This window comes from Perognathus longimembris, chromosome 11 (assembly GCF_023159225.1).
Source record: "Perognathus longimembris pacificus isolate PPM17 chromosome 11, ASM2315922v1, whole genome shotgun sequence".
Taxonomy (NCBI): Eukaryota; Metazoa; Chordata; class Mammalia; order Rodentia; family Heteromyidae; genus Perognathus; species Perognathus longimembris.
The window spans coordinates 38263048-38289763 of NC_063171.1; the positions used below are offsets into that span (position 1 = coordinate 38263048).

The 26716-nt window shown below is 50.7% G+C and overlaps 1 protein-coding gene across 5 annotated transcripts in view; it reads right to left on the bottom strand.

The window, feature by feature from the left end:
• Positions 1–4659: 4659 nt before the first annotated feature.
• Positions 4660–26716, bottom strand: part of Kirrel1 (kirre like nephrin family adhesion molecule 1) — a 108780-nt gene continuing 86723 nt past the window's right edge. Inside the window, exons 3-16 of one of the 5 annotated variants that reach the window (XR_007212646.1) lie at positions 25930–26079; positions 20289–20446; positions 17925–18075; positions 16885–16990; positions 16576–16724; positions 16234–16361; positions 15146–15320; positions 14943–15043; positions 12824–13022; positions 11165–11272; positions 10867–11012; positions 10215–10292; positions 6754–10005; positions 4660–6704 (exon numbers count right to left, since the gene is read on the bottom strand). Coding sequence is in view for 4 of the 5 variants with exons in the window: in XM_048358068.1 (XP_048214025.1) it covers positions 9529–10005; positions 10215–10292; positions 10867–11012; positions 11165–11272; positions 12824–13022; positions 14943–15043; positions 15146–15320; positions 16234–16361; positions 16576–16724; positions 16885–16990; positions 17925–18075; positions 20289–20446; positions 25930–26079 (2126 nt within the window). In the remaining variant the exon portion in view is untranslated. Of the gene's footprint in view, positions 10006–10214; positions 10293–10866; positions 11013–11164; positions 11273–12823; positions 13023–14942; positions 15044–15145; positions 15321–16233; positions 16362–16575; positions 16725–16884; positions 16991–17924; positions 18076–20288; positions 20447–25929; positions 26080–26716 lie in introns of all 5 variants that reach the window. The other 4 variants (XM_048358070.1, XM_048358068.1, XM_048358071.1 and 1 more) reach the window with 4 other exon arrangements.

Consider the following 26716-nt stretch of genomic DNA (forward strand, 5'->3'; position numbering starts at 1 on the left):
TTAGAAACCTGGGTGCTGGCAAAATGGGCTTGATGAGGTGCAACTGGATGGGCACATTCTACTGCTAGGAGGTCATGGCTAGAGCAGTGTTTGTGTTGTGTGGCTGGCAGATCCGGAGGTGTGGGGACAGCATGGGACGAGTGGAGTGGGATGCTAGGGCATCTGTAGGGCATCTGTACAGCATCTAGCATCTAGCAATTTACCCCCCAAAAATGCTTTTGCATACCTCATCTTATTGTGTACCTACATTTAACAGAAAATGATACAGGAACTCAGAAAGGTGTGCTGATCTGACAATCTGTCATCAGTTACAAGAGGTGTTGCTGAAGTGTGTGTGTGTGTGTGTGTGTGTGTGTGTGTGTGTGTGTGGTATGTGTGTGTGCTCATACTGGGGTTTTAACTTAGGGTCTAGACCCTGTCTCTTGGCTTTTTCCACCCAAGGCCAGTGATCTACCATTTGAGCCACAGCTCTATTCCAGCTTTTTGCTGGTTAACTGGCGATAAGAGTCACACAGACATTTTTGCCTGGGTTGGCTTCCAACCAGGATTTGCGGATCTCAGCCTCCTGAGTAACTAGGATTACAGATGTGAGCCACCAATGCCAGGCTACTACTGTGATTTTTTTAACCTAACTTAAATCTTCTGGTTCCAGACTCCATGTTTCCTTGATCATCTTTGGTGATTGTTAACATCTTTTCTAATGTATTTAAGGACAGGGACAAAGGAAGGGACAGCGTTCCTCTGTTCCCCTTCTCCAGATTGACAAAGCTAGCTTATTTTAACTGAGGACTCAGGCCCTGGAACAAGGTTTTTGAGGCTGAATCAGTACACTTACCAATCTGTTTCACAGAGAGTGGGGGATAGGGGGTGTGTGTGAGAGAGAGAGATTCCAAGATATATTTCTCAAGAATCAAAGAGTGAAACCTGGAATTTACCACTTCCTGTGTTAATCAGGACAGGAGACACTTTGATACAATAATGAACAACTTGAAAATTTCAGTATCAGAAGAAGAGCTGTGATGCTGTGGCTCAAGGGGTCTAGTGTTTGCCTTGGGCAAAACCATCTAAGAGACAGCACTCAGGCTGTGAGTTCAAGTACCAATACCAGCACCAAAACAAACAAAAACCCATTATTGGATACCAGTGGCTCACACCTATAATCCTAGCTACTCAAGAGGCTGAGACTTGAGGGTTGTCATTTAAAGCCAGCTCACTAGGGAAGTCCCTGAGACTCTTATCTCCAATTAACAGACAAAACGCCATGAGTGGAACTGTGGCTCAAGTGATGAGAGAGCTAGCCTTGAGCAAAAAGTTCAGGGACAGCACCCAGGCCCAAAGTTTAAGCTCAAGTGGCGCGCACATACACACACACACACACACACACACACACAATCAGTACCTTGAGAGCTAGAAGTGTAGCTCAGTGGTTCAGTACCTGTTCAGCATGTCCGAGGTCTTTGGTCTGCTTCCTAATGCCCTCTGTTCAATAAATTAGCAAAACAAATATTAATTTCTCCCTTAAATGTCATGGATTGGCAAAGGCACCTGCTTAACATAGTTTACTCAGAGACCCAAGTCAGTATTGTAATACTACACTGTCTCTCCGGGCACCAATGGCTCACACCTATAATCCTAGCTACTCAGGAGGCTGAGATCTGAGGCGCAAGGTTTGAAGCCAGCCCAGCTAGGAAAGTCTGTGAGACACTTACCTCCAGATGACTAGCAAAAAGTAGGCATTGGAAGTATGTGGCTCAAGTGGTAGAGTGCCAGCCAGCCTCGAGCAAAAGAGCAAAGGAAGAGCATAAGGTCCTGAGTACAGACACCAAAAAAAAAAACCAAGCTTCACCATCTAGAGTTGATGGGCATCTGTCACTAGGGCAGGGGAAGAGAGCTCTGGAGAGCCTCACACTGGCCATCAAATGCTTTTGTCTGGAAGCAATAGATTACTTAAAACGCTCATAGCACATTGGACCAAAGTAATAAGATTGGCCTTGCCTAGCAGCCCAGGTACTGGGAAAGAGAACCCAGGTTCAGTAAGCCTTGGCCATGCCATCAGGTTGGATTTACCTGAGCCATGCTTTTCATCACCATGCTGTATTTCTTCATCCAGCATGAGATCCCTTAGGAGAGACTTCACTCATGTGTTGTGCTTTATGTGTTTGACTCTCCTCCTCCTTTCTTTCTCTCTACCCCCACATTTCTCCAGCACACAGTGAGTAACTCCCTACCAGTCACTCGGTTGGATGAAGGGGATATTAAAATAAATACATGATCTCTGCCTTTGAGTACCTTTTATTTAAGGGGATAGTGCTATTGTATGATAACACAAAATCCTATGACCAAAGCAAAAAATGAGATTAGCTTAGGACTTCCCAGCGGGGAGAAAGGTGAGCAATGTGTCAGGCAAAGATACAGGGGGGAGAAGGCTTTGGGAAAGGCCTCAAAGACAAGTGAAATTTAGAAATCAGATGGTCCTGGGACTATGTGGGCCTTCCAGGCAGAAAAAAAGACCTTGGGTACCAACAAAAGCGGGAAAGTGCAAAGGCCTACAGCAAACAAGGCATGCCATTTGACTGGATTGACTGCAAACAGGAAGAGGTTCTTCTGAATGATATAACTTTCAGGAGGTGATTCGAGATCAGATTTAGGAGGACTTTAGATATCACACTTAGATGTAAAAGCTTTAAAAAAAAAAAAAAACCAGAGAGAGACTTGTCTAAACCTAGACCAAGAATTGTGCTCAGGCAGATCTCACGGGAGGGAGCACTGGTGAAGGCTTCTCAATGCTTCGTTTTAAGGGCCTATGTCTTTATTGCTTGTCCTCAGGCTGGAGGTAAGCTACAGGAGGACCTGGGGTCCAATGTACAGGGTGGGGCCTAACACACCAGGCTGTGTGTGGTCTATGCACTTTCTGTGGCTAAGAAGAAAGTGAGTTAAAGCTGGGTGCAAGGGGCTCATGTCTACAATCCCCACTACTCAGGAAGCTGAGATTTGAGGATCGTGCTTCAAAGCTAACCCTGGGCAGGAAAGTCAGTGAAACTATTTCTAATTGACCACCAAGTTAAACCAAGCCCCAGTACTGGCACAAAACAAAAAGGAGGGTGGAAGGTTTGGGGCCCTGTTGGCCCTGTGAATGCAAAATGAATAGAATGTGTCCTGAGTGGTTGCACACATTGCAGGTCACACAAATAAGCACGCAATGCAGAAAGGACCCTAACCACCACCTGGGTGCTTGCAACCCCCCCTCCTACCTCCACTCTTCTGTTTGCTTCTGGTTCCTGACGATCAGTGCTATTTATTGATTTACTTGGGCCAGCGCAACGTACTTCATTCACCCTGCACCTGAGTCTCTCATTACCTCGGGTGACCTACAGGCCCTGGGTCCTGGCCTCCAGCCGCCACCCTCCTCAGCTGCAGCTCCTGGGCTGTAACCTCCAACCTTCTGAGCTATGGCTTGTGTCATCTCTAAAGCATTTTTTCCTCGGTCCTCATGTCCTCTCTTGGCTCTGTGTTCTGTGTCCCCTGTGTACAATCTTTGAGCTTGCCTGGTCATTAACTGGATGAGGAAAACAATAAGCTCTTGTATTTCTCTAATGATTTATAGCTTCAAAATCGTTATCTGAAAACAAGTCCAGGAATCCTCACACATTCCTGTGAAACGAGCAATGTGAAACTCAAGCAAACTTGACGCAACTGGGAGGATTTAGGCTTTCTGGGCAGGATGGTCTGGGCCCTGTTTCTTCATTCTGCTCAAGTTCAAAAAGGTGGGAGACCTGGTGGTCACTTTTCTTAGTTCTACTCCAAGTGCAGTATTTCAGTCAGTGAAACCTATCTGCCTCACTCAAAGCCCTCCCCCACAGATGTGTGGGTGCTGTTCTAAAGCATGGAGCTTCTAGCTGGTAGCTGATGCTCATACCTGTAGTACTAGCTTCACAGGAGGCTGAGATCTCAGGATTTGGGTTCAAGGCAAGCCAGGGCAGGAAAGTCCCTGAGAGAATTATCTACCACAAAGAAGTGGAGCTGTGGCTCGAATGCAAAAGACTTGTTTCTTAATTTGTTTTTTTTTTTTTCTTTTTTGGTTGACTCTGTATCCTTTACCTTATATATGGTGTATTCACATCCATATCTGAGAGGAAAAGGGTGAAAATGCACAGCAGTGGAACACAATGGCGACACCGGACATTGATGAAAGTAAACTATGCAATTCGTGGGTGGAGATGAAAGGGAGGGAATGGAAGAGGAGGGAACAGATGATATTGTGTGAAAGGAAGTATACTTATTTCCATATATATGTAAAGTAACCCTGCTGTATATCACCTCTAAAACAACAATAAATTGGGGGGGAAGCAAAACTAAACATAAACCTCCTAAAGTATAGTTGGCAGGCGTACACGTACACACACACACACACACACACACACACACACACAGAGGAAAAATCATGGACCTCCTGGCTGTATGTCCCTGAACTATTGTAATTGGCCTAAGGTTCCCGTAACAATCTCAAACGAGTGAATAAAATGTTTGTCTGTCAGCCAGGTGACACAAACATAACTTCTGCATTCTCAGTCCCAAGCTTCTTTTGTTCCAAACCTAGATATACCATTTCACCCCAGGCAGGCTTTTAAGTACCAGTCACTCATGTATTAAACAACACAAAACATTGCACTTTTTAAAACATTTATATTTATATATATAAAATTAAATATATATAATATATAGCGTGTTTGAGACTAAAAATATAGTACATAATATTTAAAAAAAAGGAAAAAAAGGCAGAATAGGAAAAAGTGTGAAGGACATAGATACACATTGCTAAAAATCTACGATGGTTTGTCCTAACAAAAATAATATTATATATATAATTTGTTTTCTCTTAATTATCATCATGGATTCATTTATTACCGGAATTTGGAATTACAGAAAATTGAACTGGAGCCAGAAATAAAGGTTGTAATCCCAAGAATAGCCGGGGACAGAAAAAAGTGACAAGGAACCCCGGGGCCTCTTCCTGATGAAATAAGAGGCAGCAAAATCTGGGTTACTATTGCTAAAGACATTTGAGTCAGGAGTTTGTGATGGCAAAATCAGCTCTCCCCAGAGTTCAGGTGGTCCCAAAGGCTGTATCTAAAGAACTCCAGAAGCCAACAGGAGTCCTGGTCATCAAACTCTCATAGGCTGGTGGTAAAGGCTCCCAAACAATCAAAAATTGGTGGGAGGGGGGCACAGAAACAAGACTGGTAGGAATGATAGTTCTATGCACATTATAGTTATCTCTTTAAGGGCAGGCTTGTACCAAAACTGCCCAGTATGGCCTGTGACTTCTGCGCAGCAATTATTTCTCCAGGGACAGGGCCTGGAGCTCCCTCACAGTGATATAATGGGGTTCTTCCCTTATCCCACCCCCAACCCCAGAAACCAAAATCTCTGGGGCAGTCTGTATGTCCTCTCCCCACCAAACTAGAGGTGGAACTTCAGATCCAAGCTGTCACATGCGAGCCAGAAACCGTAGGGCCTTGAGGAGAGGAGAAAGACCACAGGAGTAGGGGGAAGGTAGAGGGAGAAGGGAATGGGATATTTAGATGCTAATTTTATAGCCTCTTCACAAAATAAATGCCTCTCCAAGGACATCTCTTGGTCTGTGTGCCTTTGCATGCCCCTTTTGGGGCTCATCAGAGCCAGGAGCTTCACTAATTCAGGCAACTCCCTCAACATGCAAAACAACCCGTACAGGCTCAGGACAGTGTCTGGACTCAAATCACAAAGAATGAAATGGGAAGAGGCCAAAGTCTTCGAGCCTAGAGTGGTCTTCAGAGGTCCTGAAATTCTGCTGTAGGAACAGAGATGTCCACACAGCGAGGCAGTGACTGAGCTGAATGGGGTATTGGTTTTACCATGGTTTCTTTAAACCCTAATGGCCTACCTTGCTATGTTTGAGGGTCAAGGGTACAGGGAGGCCATTCAATTCCATTATAAAGGGTCTGTTGGCATGCATGGCTCCCAAGTTAACACCAGGGTACCAGGGCATGTGCTCCATCCACAGGGCAGGAAGATGGCCCTTCACGAAAGCAGCAACTGCTGGATAAAGTCAGCCCATTGTCCAGAGAAGCCTAGATGAGCTAACACTTCCTCATTTGTGTCAGCCTAGCCCTGCTCCATCCTTGCCTCCCCCATTCTCACAACGGGTTTCACTTCATGACTGGGAGATCTGGGACTGAGCATGCAGGCTGGACCCTCCTCTAACAGACCATGAAGTCACCCAAAGCCATAAAAATCTTTGGGATCCAGGGTTTACATTAAAACTGCCGTGGCCCCTCTTCCCTCCACCACAGCCCTTTCCAATCTTCTTGATGAAGAGATCTGCTGTACTTGCTCCTGAGCTCCAACTCAAGTCACCTTGCCTGTAGGCATAGCCTGGCTTGCTAAGAAGGGGAGCTGTCCCCAGGGCAGGTGACCCTGTGACCCTGTGACCCCCTGTGGGACCCAGTGGAAGAACGGCTGCTCTCAATTCCCACACAGAAGTTATCTAGGCACATGGCAAATTCATCATGTCCTGTCGTGGCCAGAAACACCTTTGTGGACCTGTCAGAATCCAATAGACAACCACACAGCCTGACTTAGGATCAGGGAGGTGGCTGACAAAAACCCAGAAGGTCAAAGGGAAGACTTCTTACAGTGGAGCAGAACCTCCCCACTCCCTGGCCCTCACCCTAATTGCTACTGCTCCTTGCCAGGGAAGGGAAGTCCCCCCACATTCCTCTCCAAATGAACACAGTAAAAATAAAACAATAGCTTTAGGTTTGTGTGACCTTTTCTCTGCATTCCACAGGGCAGAAAATTGGAGGCAGTGAATGTGAAGAGGCTAGACCAAGGTCACTCAGCAAATGGCAGCTGCAGAACAGGGTCCCCAATCTCCTGACCCTAAGCCCTTTGTTCTTCCCACTAAAACGATAACATCACGGGCGATCGGGATGACCGTGTGCCGAGGCGTCATCACCAAGCTGAAACACTGCCTCAGCACAGAAAGGCCTGTGATCAAGGGCACCTCCAACTCTCCAGAGGTCCTAATAGACGGGTCCCCAACTTTGGTTCTGATCACACGGAGTCTGATTTTTGCCGGTGCTATGGGGCCTCGTTACTGCAATGGGAAGCGGAGTGCAGTGGCCAAGCTCTGTCTGGATCAGGGCTCCTTCCTCAACCATCTCTCTGCAGTGCCAAATTAGTTACCTCATGACCTGTGTTCCCACCATGTCAACACAAGGGGACCCACGACTGAAACAAAACAAGGGGGAAGGAGAACGTGGCCAAACTCAAAACAGAAATGACTTAAAAAAAAAAATCCGGTCTAAAAAGCCATTATATTTAAAGTGTTTGGATTACCCATGGCTTCTGGTGTCTACGAAAATACATATTTGTCTGAATTTATCTGCACTGGCACCTACATTCTTAACAGATCTCCTCACAACTATCAGGAAAAGGCCTCTGTGGGGAAGTGGGAGCCTGCAGGGATAGAATACTGCCAGAAGCTTGTAAATGTCCTGGGTAGGGACCACGCTGTAGAAACTGCCCCAAGTCTCAAGTACAGGAGGTCACAGAGGCTGTCTGCCAAGTCTGAACCGAAGCTACTTGCCTTCCTGGTTGTTATCTAGTCTTTACCAGCAAGGGGATGGCTGGGAATGTCACCCCACAGGCCCATCTGTAAGGGTGGTGATGGCCCGTGGCTGACGAGCATGTAACTCATTAAAGCGAACATGACTAATGGATGGTGACCACCGAGAAAGGGCAAGGAGCATTCTGGGAATTGTATGGGGAGGGGGGAGACTGTGGAGGGGGAGGGGAGGGTGTACTACCATCAGGCTGGCTGCAACAGGCAGGTGAAGAACAGCCAATTCCAGATGTGGCTTCTTGGAGAGGCCCGGGCAGAGGTACAGATTCTTTGGAGTGCCTATTCTCTTTGGTCAGAAGGTGGCAGTTGAGAAGTGGTGGCATGGAATAACGGACGGGGACATGTACGTACTGGGTAGAGAATGAGAAAGCATGTGCCATGGAATGCCTGCAGTGCCCTTCCACACTATTGTCTCCTTTGGATCAGCATAAGCTCTCCTTCGGCGCCATTTCCAGGCCCTATGCCCCTCTCACCTCTCTCTTGACATGGTCACTAGATAGCCTGCCTGAGACTCATGAGTACCTGCTCTGTATACAGCCACGCACACAGGGACAGTCACCCAAAGCTCGACACTCAAGGCACTAACAGTGAGAGGAATCTGATTGGTCCAAGAAAACAACAAAACTAAACTAAAACTTGGAGAGAGCATCTCCCAAGTTTCCTGGAAAATGATCTCCGACCAGCTGGTAGGGCCTAGGGTAGGACAGCAGTGTAGGAGCCATCAGAGCCTGCCTGTGTGTGTGACAGGCCTTACTACCCTGATGTATAAATATGGACTCAAGGTGCTTGGAGACTGAAAGGGAATGGTGGGTGACAAGAATCTGATGGAGAACAGGTGCCCCTTTCCTTTCTATTGACACTTGTATCTGGGTGGGGGAACCCCTGCAAGCTTCCTTTCCAAATGAGGTTTTCATTGTTTTGGTTGTTGTTGTCTTTGAAAAATAGCCTGTAGCACTCTGACCCCAAAGTACCACTCCCCAAAGCCAAGAAGTGGGGCAGGGAAGGGGAAAGAGGGCTTAATGGCTCCCCCTAGTTTTGGGTCTGGGAAGTGCCATGTAGGGCACAGTGGTCTCTGGTCAATTTAAGGTTAAGATCCTGACCATCCTTTCTCTACCACCATCTGAACTTAACTGGCTGGCCCAGCAGGGGCAAAGGGAAGAGAGCAGTGCCACGGGTCATTTCTGGATCCCTCTGTAAGATGACAGACTGATGTCCACGGTAGCAGCCAGGATGGCTGGCATTTTGATTTCAGCAGAATAGGAGCTAGATGTGAACTCAACTGTCAGGGCGGTTCTGAAGACAACTGAACTCAATCCAAGGTGCTAACCGCATTCCCCGGAAGAGGGAAGAGACACACCCAGGATGTAAGAACAGACCACAGAGGGACTGTTGGTCCCAGAGCCACCCACTCTCATACTTCATGGTCCTCAAGCCAAAGCCCACCCCCAGCCCATGCACCCCACGGCTCTGCCTACGCGTGGGAGACCAGAGGGGTGGGGTCGAAAGGGAATGCTAAAAGTGTCCCCTCTGCTCTCCCCACCTTCACTTTCCCTGTCCCCATGTCAGGGTCAAGCAAACACACAGGTCAGAAGTGACACCTCCTCCCAAAGAAGAGGGAAGGGCAGGCCCAAGACGCTGGGGCATGCACAGAGCACCATCCTCGGGATGGGGTGTGTGTGTGTGTGTGTGTGTGTGTGTGTGTGTGTGTGTTCTGGGAGACCTGCTCCCCACCTGCCATAGCGGGAGGAGGAAAGGCTGGTCCGAGAAGGGAGCAACGAGCCACGCCCCTGAATATCAGGGAACAGCTGTGAAAGCCTTCTCCTCTGCCCCGCAGAGATGCCCCAGCCGACGGACGCTGGCCCCTACACGTGAGTCTGCATGCGCTGCTGGAACCGCTGGCCGTAGTCCGAGTGCTGGGAAGTGTAGGAGAATCGAGTGGCTGTGGCGTACTTGCCGATGGGGTCGTATGCCTCGTATGGGGTCCGCTCTAGGCCAGAGGGTGGGGCCTGGGGGTAGCCCAGTCGGTAGGTGGGGTACCCCGTTGGCCCGGGGAAGGGGTGGGAGTTGAACTTTTCATAGTTTTCATAGGACAGCTGGCTGGTTGTGTCAGTGCCAGCTGGGGCGGCAGGGCCGGAGGGTGTGGGCTCAGGGACATAGTCCGAGGCGGGCGCCCGGCTGTAAGTATTGAGCTGGGCATAGCCACTGGAGTGAGAGAGCCTGGACGAGGGGCGACCGTCGAAGCGGGTGGGACCCGCGGCACGGTAGTCAGCGTAGAGCACTGCCCTGGAGGCCGGGCGGTCTTCGTGGGCTCGCACGTTGTAGTAGCCATTGGTGGGGTCCTGGGGGATAGCCGAAGAGGGCAGAGACTGTTAAGATTCCCCTCAGAGGGGATTGGGTCTCCTCACGACTTCCTGGGCCCTCCCAGGTTTCCACTCAATACCTCTCGGCCTCCTCTGTTCCTTCAGCATGACCCCCCCTCCCGGCCTGTCATCGCCTCCCTCCTGCAGGGGCTGGGCCCCATTTCCCAGGCAGCCCTTGCTTGTCCCACCTTCATCTCATACTCTTCCCGTGTGTCGATGGTGTCACAGCGCAGGTCCTGCTTCAGATCCACATCATCTTTGAAGGGCTGCGGAGCAGGAAGAGGCATGCGATGAGCACTTTGCTCTTGTCCTCCTTTCCCAACCCCAGGCCTCCCCACCCCCAAGGTTAAGTCAATACTGCTACGGGAAGGGTCTGGGGTCTGGGGCAGATGCACTGAGAATGCCTCCCTGCACAGGCTCTGGGATGTGCTGGAGGATGCCAGAGGCCTGGGTGCTAGCACTCAACTTTGTTGCTAACAGGAACGTGACCTATGGGTCCATGCACTTGCTGCTCTCCAGGACCGGTTCCTCATTGTCGCCTAAGGGGGTTGGAGGGGCTTAGGCTGGAAAAGATCTAAGGACTTTTCAGTTCCGCCCTTGTGAGGAAGAAAGATAGGGCAGAGGAAGCCTAAGGAGAATTTGCTCCTCCCTGTTCTCCGCTGGAGGGAAATTAGGTTGGCACACCAGTGTGTATGTGTGTATGTGTGTGTGTGCGCGCGCACGCATGCTGAGGACTGGGGTGAGCTCACTGAGGAAAGAGCGAGGGCTGCAGCTATGAGAGCGGATGGGGGCAGCTCTAGGGGTGTGGAGAGAGCATCAGAGGCTGGGGGAGAGCAGGACCCTCACTGAGTAGATGGCCTTCATGACCCGGGTTGCCGTGGAGACGCTGGCAGTGTCGTCCTCGCGGTCGGAGTGCATGGTCAGCGGCTCCCGGTTCACCGTCTCCACCTTGATGTCCAGCTTCCTCAAGGTGACATCCTTGCGACCTGCGACAGGGAGACAGATGAAGCTGGGCCACGCACTTCCCTTCTTTTCTTTGCTGGCCTCTACAGTGGGTGCTACCAGCTCCCCCTGAACTGGAGTTGGGCATGTGGGGGGGCGGGGGAGGAGGTGGACAGAAAGCCGTTCATATACTTACTGCCTTTTCGGCGCCGGTAGAGGAAGAACACCAGGGCGATGAAGAAGAAGATGAGCAGGATGCCTGCGCCGATGGTGGCCCCAGCGATGATGCCCACGGGTAACACCTCTTCAGACGGAGGAAGGAAAGGAGGAAGGGTGAGGAGGAAGCTGCACAGGGCTCTGAGTTTAGTGGTGCCTGATGGTTCCCCACAAGCTACAATGGCCACCCTGGGCTGTGCATAGGCTATGTTGTAGCACAGCTCATGGACCGTGTGATGTTTAAAGTCCAGGTTGGATTGTGATTGGACCGTGTCTGTGTTTCAGCTTGACCAGAGCCCCAACCCTTCCTGTCGCTGGGCCCAGGCTGGACCCTGTCCGGTAGTCAGCCCAGTAGTTCTTTTGCCCCACCTGCCAGAAGGTTCGGCCCCTCCCTTCTTGGGCTGCACACTTGTTTGAAGTCTGCTGCCTCCAAATTCTCTAGCTTCCTTTACACGGCTGTGCATGCTCCATTAGTATGGTCCTCCTGGGGCTCCAACACTCCTCCCTTGTCGCCTCTTTTTGTGTTTTTTCTTTTTTTCTTCTTCCTTTTGTGCTGGTCCTGGGGCTTGCTGTCCCTGAGGTATTTTGCTGAAGGCTAGCACTCCACCTCAGGCTTCCAGAACTGAGAGGGAGGGAGGGCTGGAATCCGCCTCTGGTCTTCTCTACCCAGCAGTCCTAGCTGGAACCAGTTCCCTGACGTGACTTTTTCCCTTGGACAACTTTCCTTGCAGAGCCCCAAATTACTCTCCACCTGTCACACCTCACCCCACAGGCATCTTCAGCTAAATTTGTTAGGATGGGTTCCCCAAATCCCACCTGCTTAAAAGGTTCTCAAAAAACAAACAAAAAAAGGAAAACCTCAGCAACAAACAAGTGTTATCTTTCTCTTATCGGACTTGGGACTTCATTCTGCCAGAGGTGCCAAAAGGAGGAAACTGTCTCTCTCTCCTTAGACTAAGGGTTCTTGAAGAGGTGAGGGAGAGCTCAAACTTACCGAGCACCTATTATGTGCGTGGTATTTATAAGTATTCTTTCATCTAATCCTTCCAACTCAATAATATTAATGCCTTGTACTGATCATTAGATTTTTTGCCCCATCTGAGTTCATTTGCTTCCACGCTGCAAGTTCCTACACTAAGCTGAAAGTTTCTTGTGGACAGAAACTGCAGAGCCTGGAGCCTAAAGATGATTAATCACATTCACAGCATGAGTGAACTTACTCAGGTGACCACAAAGGCCCCAGAGAAGGGGAGGCCCCAGAGAAGGCACCTCTCCCTCATGCTCTGTCTTGGTGGCTCACACCTGTAATCCTAGTTACTCAGGAGGCCGAGATTTGAGGATCATGGTTCAAAGTCAGCCCAGGCAGGAAAGTCTGTGAGACTCTTATCTCCAAATAACCACCGGGAAATCAGAAGTGGAGCTATGTGGATCAAAGTGGTAGAACACTAGCCTTGAGCAAATAAGCTCAGGGATAGAGCCCTGAGTTCAAGCCCCACATTCAGGAAAAAAAGACAACTCCAGAAGCCTGTCTTCTAGGCCTGGCTCTTCCACCCCTTTCCTTCCATCTCTGAATCTCAGTGTGGTTTCCCCCGGGCTATGCTGAGCCCCACCCGGCTGGTCAGCCAGCAACACCAGTCACCTCTTTCCTCCAGCTGGATGATGGCTGTGCCGGGACCAAAGCTGTTCCAGGCAGTGCAGTTGTAGTGGGTCTGGAAGTCTGCCTCCATGACGTTATTGATGGTAAGCGTGGACAGCACCCCACTGCCAGAGTTGGTCCTCTCCACCGTATAGCGCTCCAAGGTCCCCACCTCCAGGAAATTCTCCTTCCACGCCCAGGCCTGGGGAGGGGGAGGGGCAGCAAGCAGGTGAGGGAGGGGCAGTTTGGCAGAGGTACATCCCCCAAGTGTCTGTCACCCAAGCCGCCCTGTGAATGGCCCCCTAAGCCCAGTCCTGTACTCCTCCCCGTTCACCCCTCAACAATCTGTGTCGTAGCCACTACCTCAAACCCCTGGCACTATAGCTCCCATCTTGGATGAGCTGTGGCTCCCAAAGAGAGACTCTAGAAAGGTAGATTCTTGGGGCTTATGTCCTAAATACAAATGTCCAGGGAAGAGGTTCAAGATTCCATGTTTATAGTTATTCCACAGATGGATGCAGCTGATCCAAGGTGCTGACATTTGGCTACCCCTATGTTGCAGAGAATGGTCTGGATTAAGGTTCCAGAATCCAGCCAGGAGCTATTGGCTCACACCTGCCTCTCCCTTATGCTCTGTCTTGGTAGCTCACAACTGTAATCCTAGCTACTCAGGAGGCTGAGATCTGAGGATCAGGGATCAAAGCCAGCCCAGGCAGGAAATGTCTGAGATTTATCTCCATTTAACTACCAGAAAACTGAAAGTGGCACTGTGGCTCAAAGTGGTAGAGCACCAGCCTTGAATCAAAGAGCTCAAGGACAACACCCTGGCCTAGAGTTCAAGCCCCACATCTGGGGAGTAGAGGAAAAAGAAAAGAAAGATGATTCTAGAATTTTGTGCTTCAGTCCTGGCTCTTCCCCCTCTTTCTTTCCTGATTTTGTTTTAGTAAAAATGAAAGAACCGGGCAGCACATGACGGTGGTCAAGGTTTCCTCCAGCTCTAGCTGCTATTCTAACCATGCATAACTCCGCCTTCAGCCCTACCTTTACCAAACGCACATGAGTTTGCTTGGTTGGCTCTAGAGACTCATCCAAGAGCTTTTGTAATGGGCAGGAACCAGCGGAGAGCCATCCCACAGGGCCCCTTCCCTGACCTCCAGGCCAACGCATACCCCCACGTGTCTTCACCCAGAACACAGGCTAACTAGGGCTAGCAGACCAGCACTGGCTTCCTGCCAGGGATCAATTCTCCCAGCTCTGCAGGGAAAGCCCCCCGGGAACCCAGCCCGCCTGCTGCCTGGGCAGCCGTGGTAATGAAATGTCCCTGGGCAGCCCTGGAGTTAGCCAAATGGTCATTAAATGTGATGAGGGGTTTGACGGTTAATGGTCACGGAAGGAATTAATGGTTCATAGAATAGGGGAGAGGAGATGGGCGGGTGGGAGAGTGGCGAGGGGCTGGTGGGGAAAAAAAAGGCAGGAAAAGAGAAGAGTAGAGCAGGGAGGGAAAGAGAACGGATGGAGAGGAAGGCAGGGGCAGATCAAGGGGAGGGAGAAAGCAAAGGCTGGGGAGGAGGGAAGCAAGAGCAAGCACCTCTGCCAGGAAGCAAGAAGAGAGCTGCCATGACTCCTCAAGGCGGTCCTATAGGTAGGGGCTACGACCTTGATGTTACAGATGAGGAAAATGAGGAACAGGCAACCCATGGTTTACACCTGTAATTCTAGCTACTCAGGAGGCTGAGATCTAAGGCTTGCGATTTGAAGCCTGCCCCGTCAGGAAAGTCCCTGAGACTCTTATCTCCCATTAACCACCAAAAAGCAAACGTGGAGCTGTGGCTCAAGGGGTAGAGCACAAGCTTGGAATGGGAAGAAAGCTAAGGGACAGACAGAACCCAGGCCCCGAGTTCAAGACTTCACAGTGGTGCATGCATGTGTCTCCCCCCCTCAACAGTAATTTTGCTCAGGGTCACACAAGTAAGGGACAAGAGGTGTCCGTGGCACAGGCAAGGTACAAGATGAGAATGCCAGAAAAGTGAAGGGGAAATGGCATGAGCTGAGGACTGGGAAGGAGGCTGGGCCAGCACAGAGCAGAAGGGCTGGCTGTTCTGAGACCCATCCCCATACTCACAATGCGATCCGGGGGTGGCGTGCTCCCAATGAAGCATTCCACCTTGCCACCGTCGCCCCTGACAGCGTACTGCACTGCCTCGCTGGAGATAATGGGAGGCCCTGTGAGCAAGAAAGAAGACACAGGCAGGACTGTTAGGAGCTGCAGCCCTGGTCCACCAGTGGCCCCCACCCCCACCCCAACCACTCAGGCAGGCCACTCACCATTCACATAAAGCGGCACCTCCCGCTCAGCCACTCCAATCCGAGGCACGATGGCCCGGCAGGTGTAGGTGCCTGCATCTGCTTGGGTCACTGACTTCAGCAGCAGCTGGTTGCTGTTACTCAGGACCTGGGCAGAGAGAGCAGCCTCGGGTGGGGAGCCAGGAGGCCTGGGCCCCTAGGTCCATGAGGGCCCCGCATCAGAGGCATGGGAAAGAAAGCAGGAAAAGGCCACAAGTGAATTGCCAGAGGAAAGAGAGCGGGTTCCCGAGTCTGGTTGATTCATCTCGTCTAGGTAGCCAGGCATTTGAAGGTACCATCTTTACAAGGGTGGGCGGGGGCGAGGGGAGAGGGCAGGTGATGGCTGCAGTAATGTCAAGAGGATACAGCTCCCACCCAGAAGCTGGTGGCTCCCAGGTAGAATCCTAGCTGCTCAGGAGGCTGAGAGCTGAGGATTGCAGTTTGAAGCCTTTCGGGGCAAGAAAGTCTATGAGACTCTTTATGTCCAATTTATCACCAAAAAGCAATGGAGTTGCTAGCCTTGAGCAAAAGAAACTAAGGGACAGCACCCCAGGCCCTGAGTTCAAGCCCCAGTAGCAATGCGTGTGCACGTGCATGCGCACACACACACACACACACACACACAAATAAAAGAGAATACAGTTTCTTCTGATGATCTGTTCTAGTGGTTTTATTGCCAAAGCAGGTCGGATGTTTTGCTTAGAAATTCCTTTCCCTACAATTCCGGCTCTAGCTGTCTAATGTGGGCCTTTCGAGCTGTGGAATCTAACCCTCTCTGTACTTTTCCTCAGCTTCCTGTCCAAAATGACTTTACCAGATCTCTGGCCACTGTAGCAGCATCACCTTGGACCCTTTTCCAGCCTCCCACCCCACCCTGCATCCGATGCAAAGGCTGGTGAAAAGAGCTGAGGCTGATTCCATTTAGTGTCCCTCTTCTCTAAATCCTAAGACCTTAGACCTAGCCCAGGTTCAGTGTGGAAAGGAATACTACAGCCTGCCCCACTGCCGCCCCTCGCCACAGAGCCACACCCTTTCCTCCCAGCACTTGGGACAGGCAAGGAGAGGCTTACCATGTTGGAGTCCTTCTTGGTCCATGTGAGGGTGAGTGGGGGGTTCCCAACCCAGACACAGGTGAGGGTCACATCAGAGCCAATGTCTGTGGTTGTGGGCTTGGGATCAACTACAATCCTGGGGGCAACTAAAAGGGACACAAGTAACTCATCAGTGTCTCATGCTCCTAAGGAGCCAACTCTAATGACTCTCTCTTTCATTTCCTGCCTGCTACCTCCCCACATTTATTGCCCTCCCCCAACCCTGACTCTATCGGCTACATGGTGCTCTTTTCCAACCTCCCACCTGAGGCCTTCAAAGATCCCATTCTGTCCCCTGTCCCTGCCCCTCCAGCTACTCACAATGGACATTGACTAAAGTGCTAACATTGGTGCTCCCCACTTTGTTGTGGACCTCACAAGACACAGGCTCCGTGAAGAAGGAATAGTCCACATTTGTCTCATAGCGGCTCTCATGGGCATCTTCTATCAGGAAACCTCCTTTGGCCCACCTGTGGGGGCGAGGTGTAGGAAGAAACATAAAGATGGGATCAGAACTCAGAACCCTCACAACTGAGCCCACGATGCTGACTTCGCCTGTACCCTCTACCCTTAAGGTCTCAAGGACCCTCCAGTAGCATTCCCAGAGTAAGCCCAACCCAACACTTTCACCTATAGCCTAGGATCTCGGGGTTGGCTGTGGCCTGGCACGTAAAGACGACTCGTTCTCCCTCCTGCACCGTCTGGGGCTCAATGGACAGGGTTACTGTAGGACGGTCTGCCGAATTAAAAGACAGGAAGTCAGGATCTTTTCTGTTCCCAGAGTTCCCTTTTCCTTTCCTAGCACATACACTCAGACTTCCCCACTCTGGGAATCCGAGTTTACAGTATACAGTGTCTAATAAATAAGCAATCTCCTTTACCTTTTCCATGCAAAAGCTCCTAAGTGGACCAATCACCAAGGATGATACAGAAGGAACAAATTATTCAATGGCTGTAGTGACCAAGTGTAGCCACTAGGCGTCGGTGTGGACTCATTTGGCTCGCTGAAAACCATGGGGTTGGAGCATCCCCCAAACTGCTACCCACCACCCGCTCCGCCTCCAGCCTCTCATGGTTCCCTGGGCAGAGGGTATTGATTGAGCACTTATCAGGTAAGCATGCACCATCCACACTAGATTTAATGCTCACAACCCCAAGAAGCAGGTAGAGAGGTCTACAATCCCTTATGAAACCTTAAGGACGGGATATATTTCCAAATCCTCCTCTCTACTGTAAGAGACCCCCAGCAGCCCCCGGGCTATACCACACAGTGACGACACAAACACGGCTACAGGGAAATGTGTGATTGCCAGGCTAAGTAAGCGTCTCCAAAGTGCCTAGGCTCAGGAGTTGCCAACCAATCATTTTAGTTTGGAATTGTGGACAAAGAATCGTGCAGGCCCGCATCTTATTTTCTGCAACTTTTCATAATTCAAAACAGAGACTGGGAAGGATTAGCCATCCTCCAAAGTCACACACTCACTTAGAACTGGAGGGAGACTTCCTGATGCCACACCCAATACTCCTACCTGCCCTCAGTTCCGAACCAGGAAATAGAAAGGGATAAAGGGAGCCACACATTCTGTGCTTCTTCTCAAAGGCCGCCAATATGTCATCCTCCCCTCACCACCTTCACCAACCAAGACTGCCCCTCCCAAGGCCCCACTCACGATGCACGTCGAGCTCTATAGATGTCTCCTTGCCGCTGGGGATGGCCTCATTCATGCTGCGGCACGTGAAGACGCGGCCAATGTCCAGGTCCGTGGGGTTAATGAGCAGCTGGCTAACTGTGGTCTCTCTCTTCCCATCCTTTAGCAACTCCTGGGGTAGGACCAAGACAGAGAAAGTTGTGGTCAGGCTAAAAATCTCCTCTCAAGAGGACCTGACTGAATGGGCTTGGGCTACAAGGGGATTGTATGGTTTCAGCACCTTCCTCCACTCCCAATTTCTTCTCCATGTTTCTTTTAAAGTGGACGTTAGAGCCGGGCACCAGTGGCTCACGCCTGTAATCCTAGCTTCTCAGGGGGCTGAGATTTGAGGATAACAGTTCAATGCTAAACCTGAGCAAGAAAGGCCATGAGACTCTTTTTTTTTTTTTTTTGGCCAGTCCTGGGGCTTAGACTCTGGGCCTGAGCACTGTCCCTGGCTTCTTTTTGCTCAAGGCTAGCACTCTGCCACTTGAGCCACAGCGCCACTTCTGGCCATTTTCTGTATATGTGGTGCTGGGGAATTGAACCCAGGGCCTCATGTGTATGAGGCAGGCACTCTTGCCACTAGGCCATATCCCCAGCCCGAGACTCTTATCTCTAATTAAGAGTTCAAAAAAAACCTGGAAGTGGAGCTGTATCTAGCTCAAGTGATGGAGGGCTAGTCTTGAGCCAGAGAAGCTCAGAGACAGTGCCCAGGCCCCGAGTTCAAGCCTCAGGACTGGCACAAAAATAAATGAATGAATAAATAAAATGAGCTTTAAGTTATTTATTTATATTATATTTTATTTTTTTGTGCCAGTTCTGGGGCCCAAGCTCTTTTGCTCACAGATAGCACTTTATTACTTGAGCCACAGCTCTACTTCATGACCCTCAGATCTCAGCCTATGGAGTAGCTAGGATTACAGATGTTGAGCCACCAGTGCCAGGCTTAGATTTTAGTTTTAAAGCAGTTTTAAGGCTGCAGAAAAAAAAAGAGAGAAAGTACAAATCTCCATATATTCTTTTCTTCACCTCGTTTTCTTTCTTTTTGCCAGTCTTGGGGCTTGAAATCAGGGCCTGAGCACTGTCCCTGGCATGTTTTTGCTCAAGGCTAGCACTCTACCACTTGAGCTACAGCACCCACTTCTGGCTTTTTCTATATATATATATGGTGCTGAAGAATTGAACCCAGGGCTCTGTGTATGTGAGGCAAGCACTCTACCACTAGGCCATATTCCCAGCCCTCAAGTTTTCTTCCTTATTAACTTCGCCCATTAAAGTGATGAACTTACTACACCAGATGTGCCATCCTGATTTATTATTACTAGGAATCTTCTTGCTTCAACTCTTTGTATTCAACAGTTTTCCCCTAAGGGACTGGATTGAGCTTCTTTCCTGGAATTCTCAGAGACCACAACAAACCCTCCTATTCTGGGAAGCCTCCTTGGGCCAGCCCAGCCTTCGGGGTGCTTTCCTAGCCCCCACTGATGTCCCTTACAGTCAGGCTGTCTCTCTGACCTCCAAGCACACCCAGCCGGGCTCACTGCTCTCACCAGCTAGATCCAAGACTCCTCCAGTGTAAGGACAGCCCCGATAGTCTCAAGGTCTCAGAATGAGTCCAGTGACCTTTAGGCTGAGATTCCCAAAAGCTATCACAGCAACACTCAAGCCATTTCCTACATGGAAAATAGCCTAAGAGAAACCATGAACCCAAGTATGGCTGCAATGAGATGGCCATGCCCCCGTCTTTGGGGGACAGCAGTGAAAGTGTCACCAGTCTTAAAACAATATGATTTTAGCAAATCCACTTGTTTGGCCACAAACATTTTAATACATGTAGCCAATTTCCTTCCTTCCTTCCTTCCTTCCTTCTTTTCCCTTTCTTCTTTCTTTTCCTTTCCTTTTCTGTGCCAGTATTGAGGATTGAACTCAGGGCCTGGGTACGCTTTCTTATGTTTTTCTCTCAAAACTGGCTTTTTTCCCCTTTATCACTTAAGCCACACCTCCATTTCTAGTTTTTTGGTGGAAGTCTCATGGCCTTTCCTACCCAGACTGGCTTCAAACTGCGATCCTCAGATCTCCACTTCCTGAGTAGCTAGGATGACAGGCCTGAGGCACCAGAGCCCGGAGAGAACAGCTCTTTGGTTTTGTTTCTACCCCGACTACTGAAGGGTACAGTGGACTTAGAAAACTACTTCTAGGCCTCAGTTTTCTCAACAGATGAATCAGGAGTGCACCAGATCACCTCTGAAGGGCCCTCCTTGCACCTGTGCCCCTAAAGTCTGCGGTCAGACCCCATAGGAAGGGAAAGGTGACCCAGAGCCAGAGGAACAGGCAGGGTCTCACCGTGCTGGCCACAGCGCCTTCCTGCTGTGTCCCGTCTCGGAACCAGATGATGGTGGCGGCAGGCTTGGCGTTGAAGGCGCGGCAGGTGAGGTTGTGGGGTGTGCCTGCCTGCAGCAGAATCACGGGTCCCCCATCAATCCTGGTGTCCTCTGGAGGGACTGTGGAGGAAAGCCGGGCAAAGTCAGCCTGAGGTACAGCAACACCTGCTGGGAAGGCCTCCCTCCATTTGCCCTTCTCTTTCTTTCCATACAATCACTGATTCTATTGCTCCCACAGTGGTGTCACCCAAGGGCCACATACCAGAAGCTTCCCAGCCCCTATGAGTCTCTTCCTAACCTGTATCCAAGTCTGGTACTCCACCAGCTACCACTGCTCAAAGACATGCGCCTGTGCATACAGAAGGGATAGCCTCATGCTAGGGAAATGGCTGGGCTATCTCAGGATCTGAGTGGTCCTGGGGAAGGGTGTCTACCTCCACAGGCCTTCTTTTATCCACTCCAACCTATCTGCACTAGCCTGTAACAGCCAGATGGGTGTTCCCATGTCACCAGCTCTGTCCATCACACACACACCTTCCGACAGTTGTTTTCTCCATGACACAGTTAAAATCATGCCACTCTCCAGCTCAAACATCTTCAATGGCTACAGCTACCCAGTGCATTGGCTGCAAGCACGTCAGCATTCTGTCCTAAGATCCTCAGACCATGCCCTGTCGCTTCTCATCCTCTCATTCTGTGGCGTGTGTCTCTCTCTAGCAGATGGCTCTTGTACTGTTACCATCCTGCACAAGGCCTGCCATTCCCACCCCGTGCCAGTCACCCAGAGCACTCGGCACCCACTGTACGTAGGCTATTTAGGATTTGTATCTATCTCTATCCCAGCTACAACTGTTTCTCCTTGGAAAAGGCCAGGGGCTCTCGCATTCACCTCTGCACGTAGTCCCCAGGGCCTAGAATGTGGCGAAACCAGGCTAAATGCTTAAGGAATTGAACCAACCAGGTGTCTCAAGCTACCAAATTCCAGTCTGGGCGTATGGCCTAGTGGCAAGAGCCACATATATAGAAAACGGCCAGAAGTGGCGCTGTGGCTCAAGTGGCAGAGTACTAGTCTTGAGCAAAAAGAAGCCAGGGACAGTCAGTGCTCAAGCCCTGAGTTCAAGCCCCACGACTGGCAAAAAATTAAAAAAAAAAAAAATCAAGCTACCAAATTCCAGCTTTTGTGCTACGACACCCACACAGGTGAACCCAACGGTAAGTTTCCTGAGGGCAGGGGGCTGCTCTTCGAGCCCCAGTGTCTAGCCAAAGCTTGGTGGTGGAGAGCAGGACTTCCTGGGGAGAGAGGTCGAGTCAATGAATGAGGAATTCATTGAGGAGATAAAACCAAAAACAGGAAAAGGTTTTTTTTTTTTTTTTTTCCTCTTTTCTTGACAAAGATGAGGAAGACTCCGAGGGAGATTATCTCTGGACATCCAGAGATGCACAGCCAGACACACTGGGGTGGTCCTCAGCGTTGGGGGTGGTGTAGGCTGGCCCTAGAGTTAGAGGGGTGAAGAGGAATTTCTCTCCTGGGGTCTCCGGTAGAAAGAAGCTGCCTACAATGTGTCCTCAGTTGTCCGGCTCCAGGACAGGACACGGACTGGTATGGTGAGGAAAAGAATGGAATTTGGGATCCGCTGCCCTGGTTTCAAACCCTAGCACCTTTATTTACCCCTTGTGCGATGCATAGTGGGTCCTTAAGACACCAAGTCTCTGTTTCTTCACCAAAGACCTGGCAATGCCTGTTCCCCAGGGCCCTTATGAAGGTCAGTGAAGTACTGGATATAGATTGTACCACGCCGGGCACTTGTGAAGTATAAAATCTGTTAGCTTTTCTCCCTGAAGAAAACCAGCAGCGGCTCTCGCTCCTGCCTGGGTAATTAGCCCCTGAATCCCCTGCTCCTCCTCTTCACTCCCCTGTGTCTCTGGTTCCAGTGCCAGAGGAGGCCAGGTACAGGGACCAAAAAAGATGAGAGGCAATTTGAGAAGTAGGCAAATGTGGAGAAACATAGGGAGGGAGGGGGCACTCAGGGTCTCCTGGGCTGCCTCGGTCGCTCTAAAGTCACATCTTGCTGCTACCCTCTAGTATACAGTTCTTTTCTTTTGGGCTTGAACTCAGGCCCTGGGCTCTATCCCTGACCTGAGCTCTTCTGCTCAAGGCTAGTACTCTACCACTTTGAGCCACAGCGCCACTTCTGGCTTTCTGGTGGTTAATTAGCAGTAAGAATCTCACCAACTTTCCTGTCAGGGCTGGCTTTGAACTGCAATCATCAGATCTCAACTTCCTGGGTAGCTAGGCTTACAGGTGTGAGCCACCAGTGTCAGGCTGAGTATAGAGTTCTTTAGAATTTCCCAAACTCTTGCGCCCCCCCCCCCACCCCCGCAAACCCACCACTGCCCTCCATACGTGGCCAAAGGGAAGTAAGGCAGGCAGTGGAGGTGTCTGTTCAGCCACCATTAGAGGCATGAGTCTGTGTGTTTATGAACAAGTATTTATGATTGGTGGCTTGAATCTGTGTATCAATCTGTCTATGTGTCTGTGGCCTCAGTTTTGTTTGTTTAAAAAAATGTCAAAAGTAACACTGACACTTAATCCCCAAGGCTGTTATTGTGAAGATAAAAGCAAGATCCAGGAGGTGAAGCCAACTGTGAGCTATCCAGAGATAGCCAATCATCCTTACCATTTCCCCGAATGTTTACCTGGGTCAGCTAAAATGCCTTAGGTGTGTGATTGCATTCCATCCTGACCACAAAGCCTATCTACTAATCCTTTCACGGGCATATCATTAACCCCAATTTACAGACAAGGAACTGAGGCTCAGGGACGTTTACGCCCATGTGCCCAGCAATGAGAGTGTGTTAAGTGGCCAAGAGCTGGGATGAGGGGGACCAGATCCTCCTGACCTCAAAGCCACACTCATTTCTGCTGCACTCTGGTTTGTTACTGCTGTGAATAACGAGCCATAGGCCTGCAGATCTATATTATGTCTGCATCTGAGTCTGCAGGGGGCAGAGGCCTCCTCTCAAAGCCAGCCACATGGAAAAAAAATGAAAGAGGCCATTCTGTGAAGAAGGCTTGTGGGGATGGAGGGATGTTCATGAGATTCGCCTGTATAGGGAGACAGACCCCAGGATCCACTGCTCCTTTCTGCCCTACCCTGTGATCTGGGCCAAGGCTAAGGGTAGGAAGGTAGGTACGCAGGAGGGGTACAGCAATATCATGCCTTCTTATTACTTCCATGGAGTATTTAGGTATCAGGGCTATCTGAGGTCTCAAGGAAAAAAAAAAAAACCAGGACAAAGAGATAAGGAGAGAGGGACAGCTGAGCTAATCATTCCTGGCTTTCCTTTCAGCTCCAGCAGCCTCTCCTGCTCCCCTCAATTCAAGTCATCAAGATGGAAGAGGAAGGCTGCACCAGAAGACTGACAGCATCTTCCCACATGCAAGCCAGTCATTTCCCCACTCGTGTTGCTCTGCTTCATTCGCCTGCAGGCTTCCTAACAATGCACTTTCCTAGCCCATGTTCCCATGGGCAGTCTCCTCCTCCAAGAAGCCTTCTGTGACTGTTCCAGGCCAATGGACTCCAAGGCCTTACTCCTGACACATCTTGGCCCTGAGTCAGCTTTATATTCTCCCCACCTCTCACCCCCTTTCCTCTGTACTGAGGTAGGAGAGAGAAAGGAAGACACTCAGGGTACCTTGTTAGGGTGGGAGTTCCGTAGGACACAAATAGCACCCAAAAATAGAGGCAGTGAGGAAGAAAAAAAAGGGAGGAGGTCTCCTAGGTCTGGTGGCTCCCAAGCAATGCTGGCCTAGCAGGGAGGTATGGAGAGGAGGTCCTGGCATCCAGTGCTGTCTCTTAATTCTTGCTCTCTGACCTCAGCCCTGCTCCAGGCTAGCCGTCCCACTGTAGTCCCAGAGAAGACAAAGTCCCCCATCAACCCTGAATTGTTTAGTCCCTGGAGGCCTTCACATCCAGAGACACCAGCTGCTGGGTCCCACCCGTTCACACTTATTCTGACACTTCACTTCACATTTGCCCAGATCTTCACAGTTTGCAATTCACTGTGCATGAGCACAAGGTGGCCATTGCTAAGAAAAGGCTGGCAGCATTATGTCACCTTACCACAACCAGGGAGGAAACCTGTGCCTGGGGTATGACATTTTGCCACAATGGCCAAGGTTCAACCACAGCCCAGCCCTCTGGACCCTCAGAGTTCTTACTCTTTCTGATACAGCTGAACAACTTATCAGATTACTTCCCCCCCCCCACCAAATGCAAAGCACTTAGAATCTAAATAAGCTCGAGCAGCTCCCCTCCTCTCCCCCGCTCCCCACTTCCCTGGGTCAGGTGAGAGGAAAGGCAAACAGACGGAACAGAATAGGTCAAGTGGAGACAGGAAAGAGATAGAAATAGAGTAAGGATAAAACAGAAGAAGGGTTTGCAGGCAGCCAGAGAGAGAAAGAACAACCAAAGCCAGGTGCTGGTGGCGCACACCTGTAATCCTAACTATTCAGGAGTCTGAGATCTGAACATCACAGTTCCAAGTAGCCCAGGTAGGAAAGTCCATGACACTCTTATCTCCAATCAACCATCAAAAAGCTGGAAGTAGAACTGTGGCTCAAGTGGTAGAGTGTGTCTTGAGCAGAAAAAGCTAAGGGAGAGTACCTAAGTCCTGAGTTCAAGCCCCAGTACAGGAAGGAAGGAAGGAAGGGAAGAAAGAAAGGAAGGAAAGAAGAAGAACTGAAGCCAAGGCTCCTGGAAACCACAGAACTGCAGAGACAGAAAGACCAAGGCCTGAGGAGATTGAGGACAGGGGAAGGGCAGATCTGGCTTCACTTCAGTGTGCAGAAGAAGAGTCCCTTCATTATGCAGATAGCCTGGGGGTTACCACAGAGGGACATCTGCTTTGTGCCAGTGGGCTGCTGGGAGCATGGCTTCTGAGACACAAGCTATAGCTGGGAGCAGACACAGCAGGACCCAGCCTGTCCTCTCAAGCCCATTCCTTCCAGCCCTTCTACCCTGTTCCCCAAGGAGGCCCACGAATCTGAGAGGAGGAGGGGAGAGTGCTAAGAGAGAGCGGAACCGCTAGGCAGGAAGGCTGGGCCTGGAGGTGGGGGAGGGGGAGGGAAGGGGTGGGAGCCAAGGCTGTTTGGGGGCTCCGAGGCAGCAGTTCAAGGGGTGAACAGGAAGAGGAAGAAGGTAACTTCACCAACAAGCCTGATTACCAGGGGAGCCAGAAAAAGGAAGGTTGAATTTGCCATCACCCCATACTCCCTGCCATTCCCAACCCCCAAGAGTCAGATTTCTGCAGCTTTTTGTCCTGAGGTAGATCTGGGCCTCTGAAGTAGCTTGGCAGAGGCTGGAGAAGAGAATGCCATACCACAGGCTCCATACCACCCCGCAGCAGCTGTCCATGGCCCCCTCGCTCTGCACTGGCACTGAGTTTTGGAGTAAGTTCAGGGGAAGAGTAGTTGAAGGAAACCCATAGGCAGAGTGGGGAGAGCAGGCGCAGGAATAGAGGGCAAAGCCAGGGAATCAGAAAGGGAGTTGGAGAGCCGGACAGACAGGGGCTGGGAGCACTGCAAGGCATGTGGTCATTACTGAGCACGGTGAGTTTGGCTCGTCGGGAGCGCAGGGCAGCCTCAGTGGCCTGGCACTCGTAGGAAGCATCATCAGAGAGTTCTGCATCAGTGATCTCCAGGTTGTACTGCCCGGCGTCTGCAGAGCCCACCACCCGGTACCGCGGCCAGGCTGCAGAAACAGAAAGGGTGAGGTTTACCATGGGGGTCTGACCTAAGAGCTGGGACCACTGTGCCCCAGAGGACACACCCTCACCCTAGGTCATCATTGTGCCAGGACCCAACATCCACAACAGGCCAGGACTCTTCCCCCTGCCCTCCTACCCTCTCCTGGGCACCATTAGTCAGGAGAGACCAGGGGGACCTAGACACCGACACCACAATGCCAGCCCCCCATCTCTACTGCGAGGCTGAGAGTCATGAAATGGGAGGGGCAGACAGGCCTGGCAGAAGCAGGAGAGGAGCAGGAACAGATGAAATCTCTGAAGCTGTTTGCAGACAAATGTCTCTCATAATGATAGCAAAGGAAGAGGTGGGGGGGGGAGGCAGCCAGCAGGATGGAGAGGAGAGGGGGGGAAGAGGGGGAGAGTATGGGCGCTGGGAAATATATAGGGCAGCTCAGCACAGACATGAGCTCACTGGGGCGTCTTTGTGGGACTCGCAAGGGAGAAAGGGAGTTCAAGGGAGGCCAAGGCCTGGCCCCCACTCAGCACAGGAGGGGGATGAGGGTCTGCTGGTTCCCTGAAGGAGCCCCTAAACCAGTCTCAGTCCCCCACACAATGATGGCAGACAGCAGAGGGGGTGGGCCT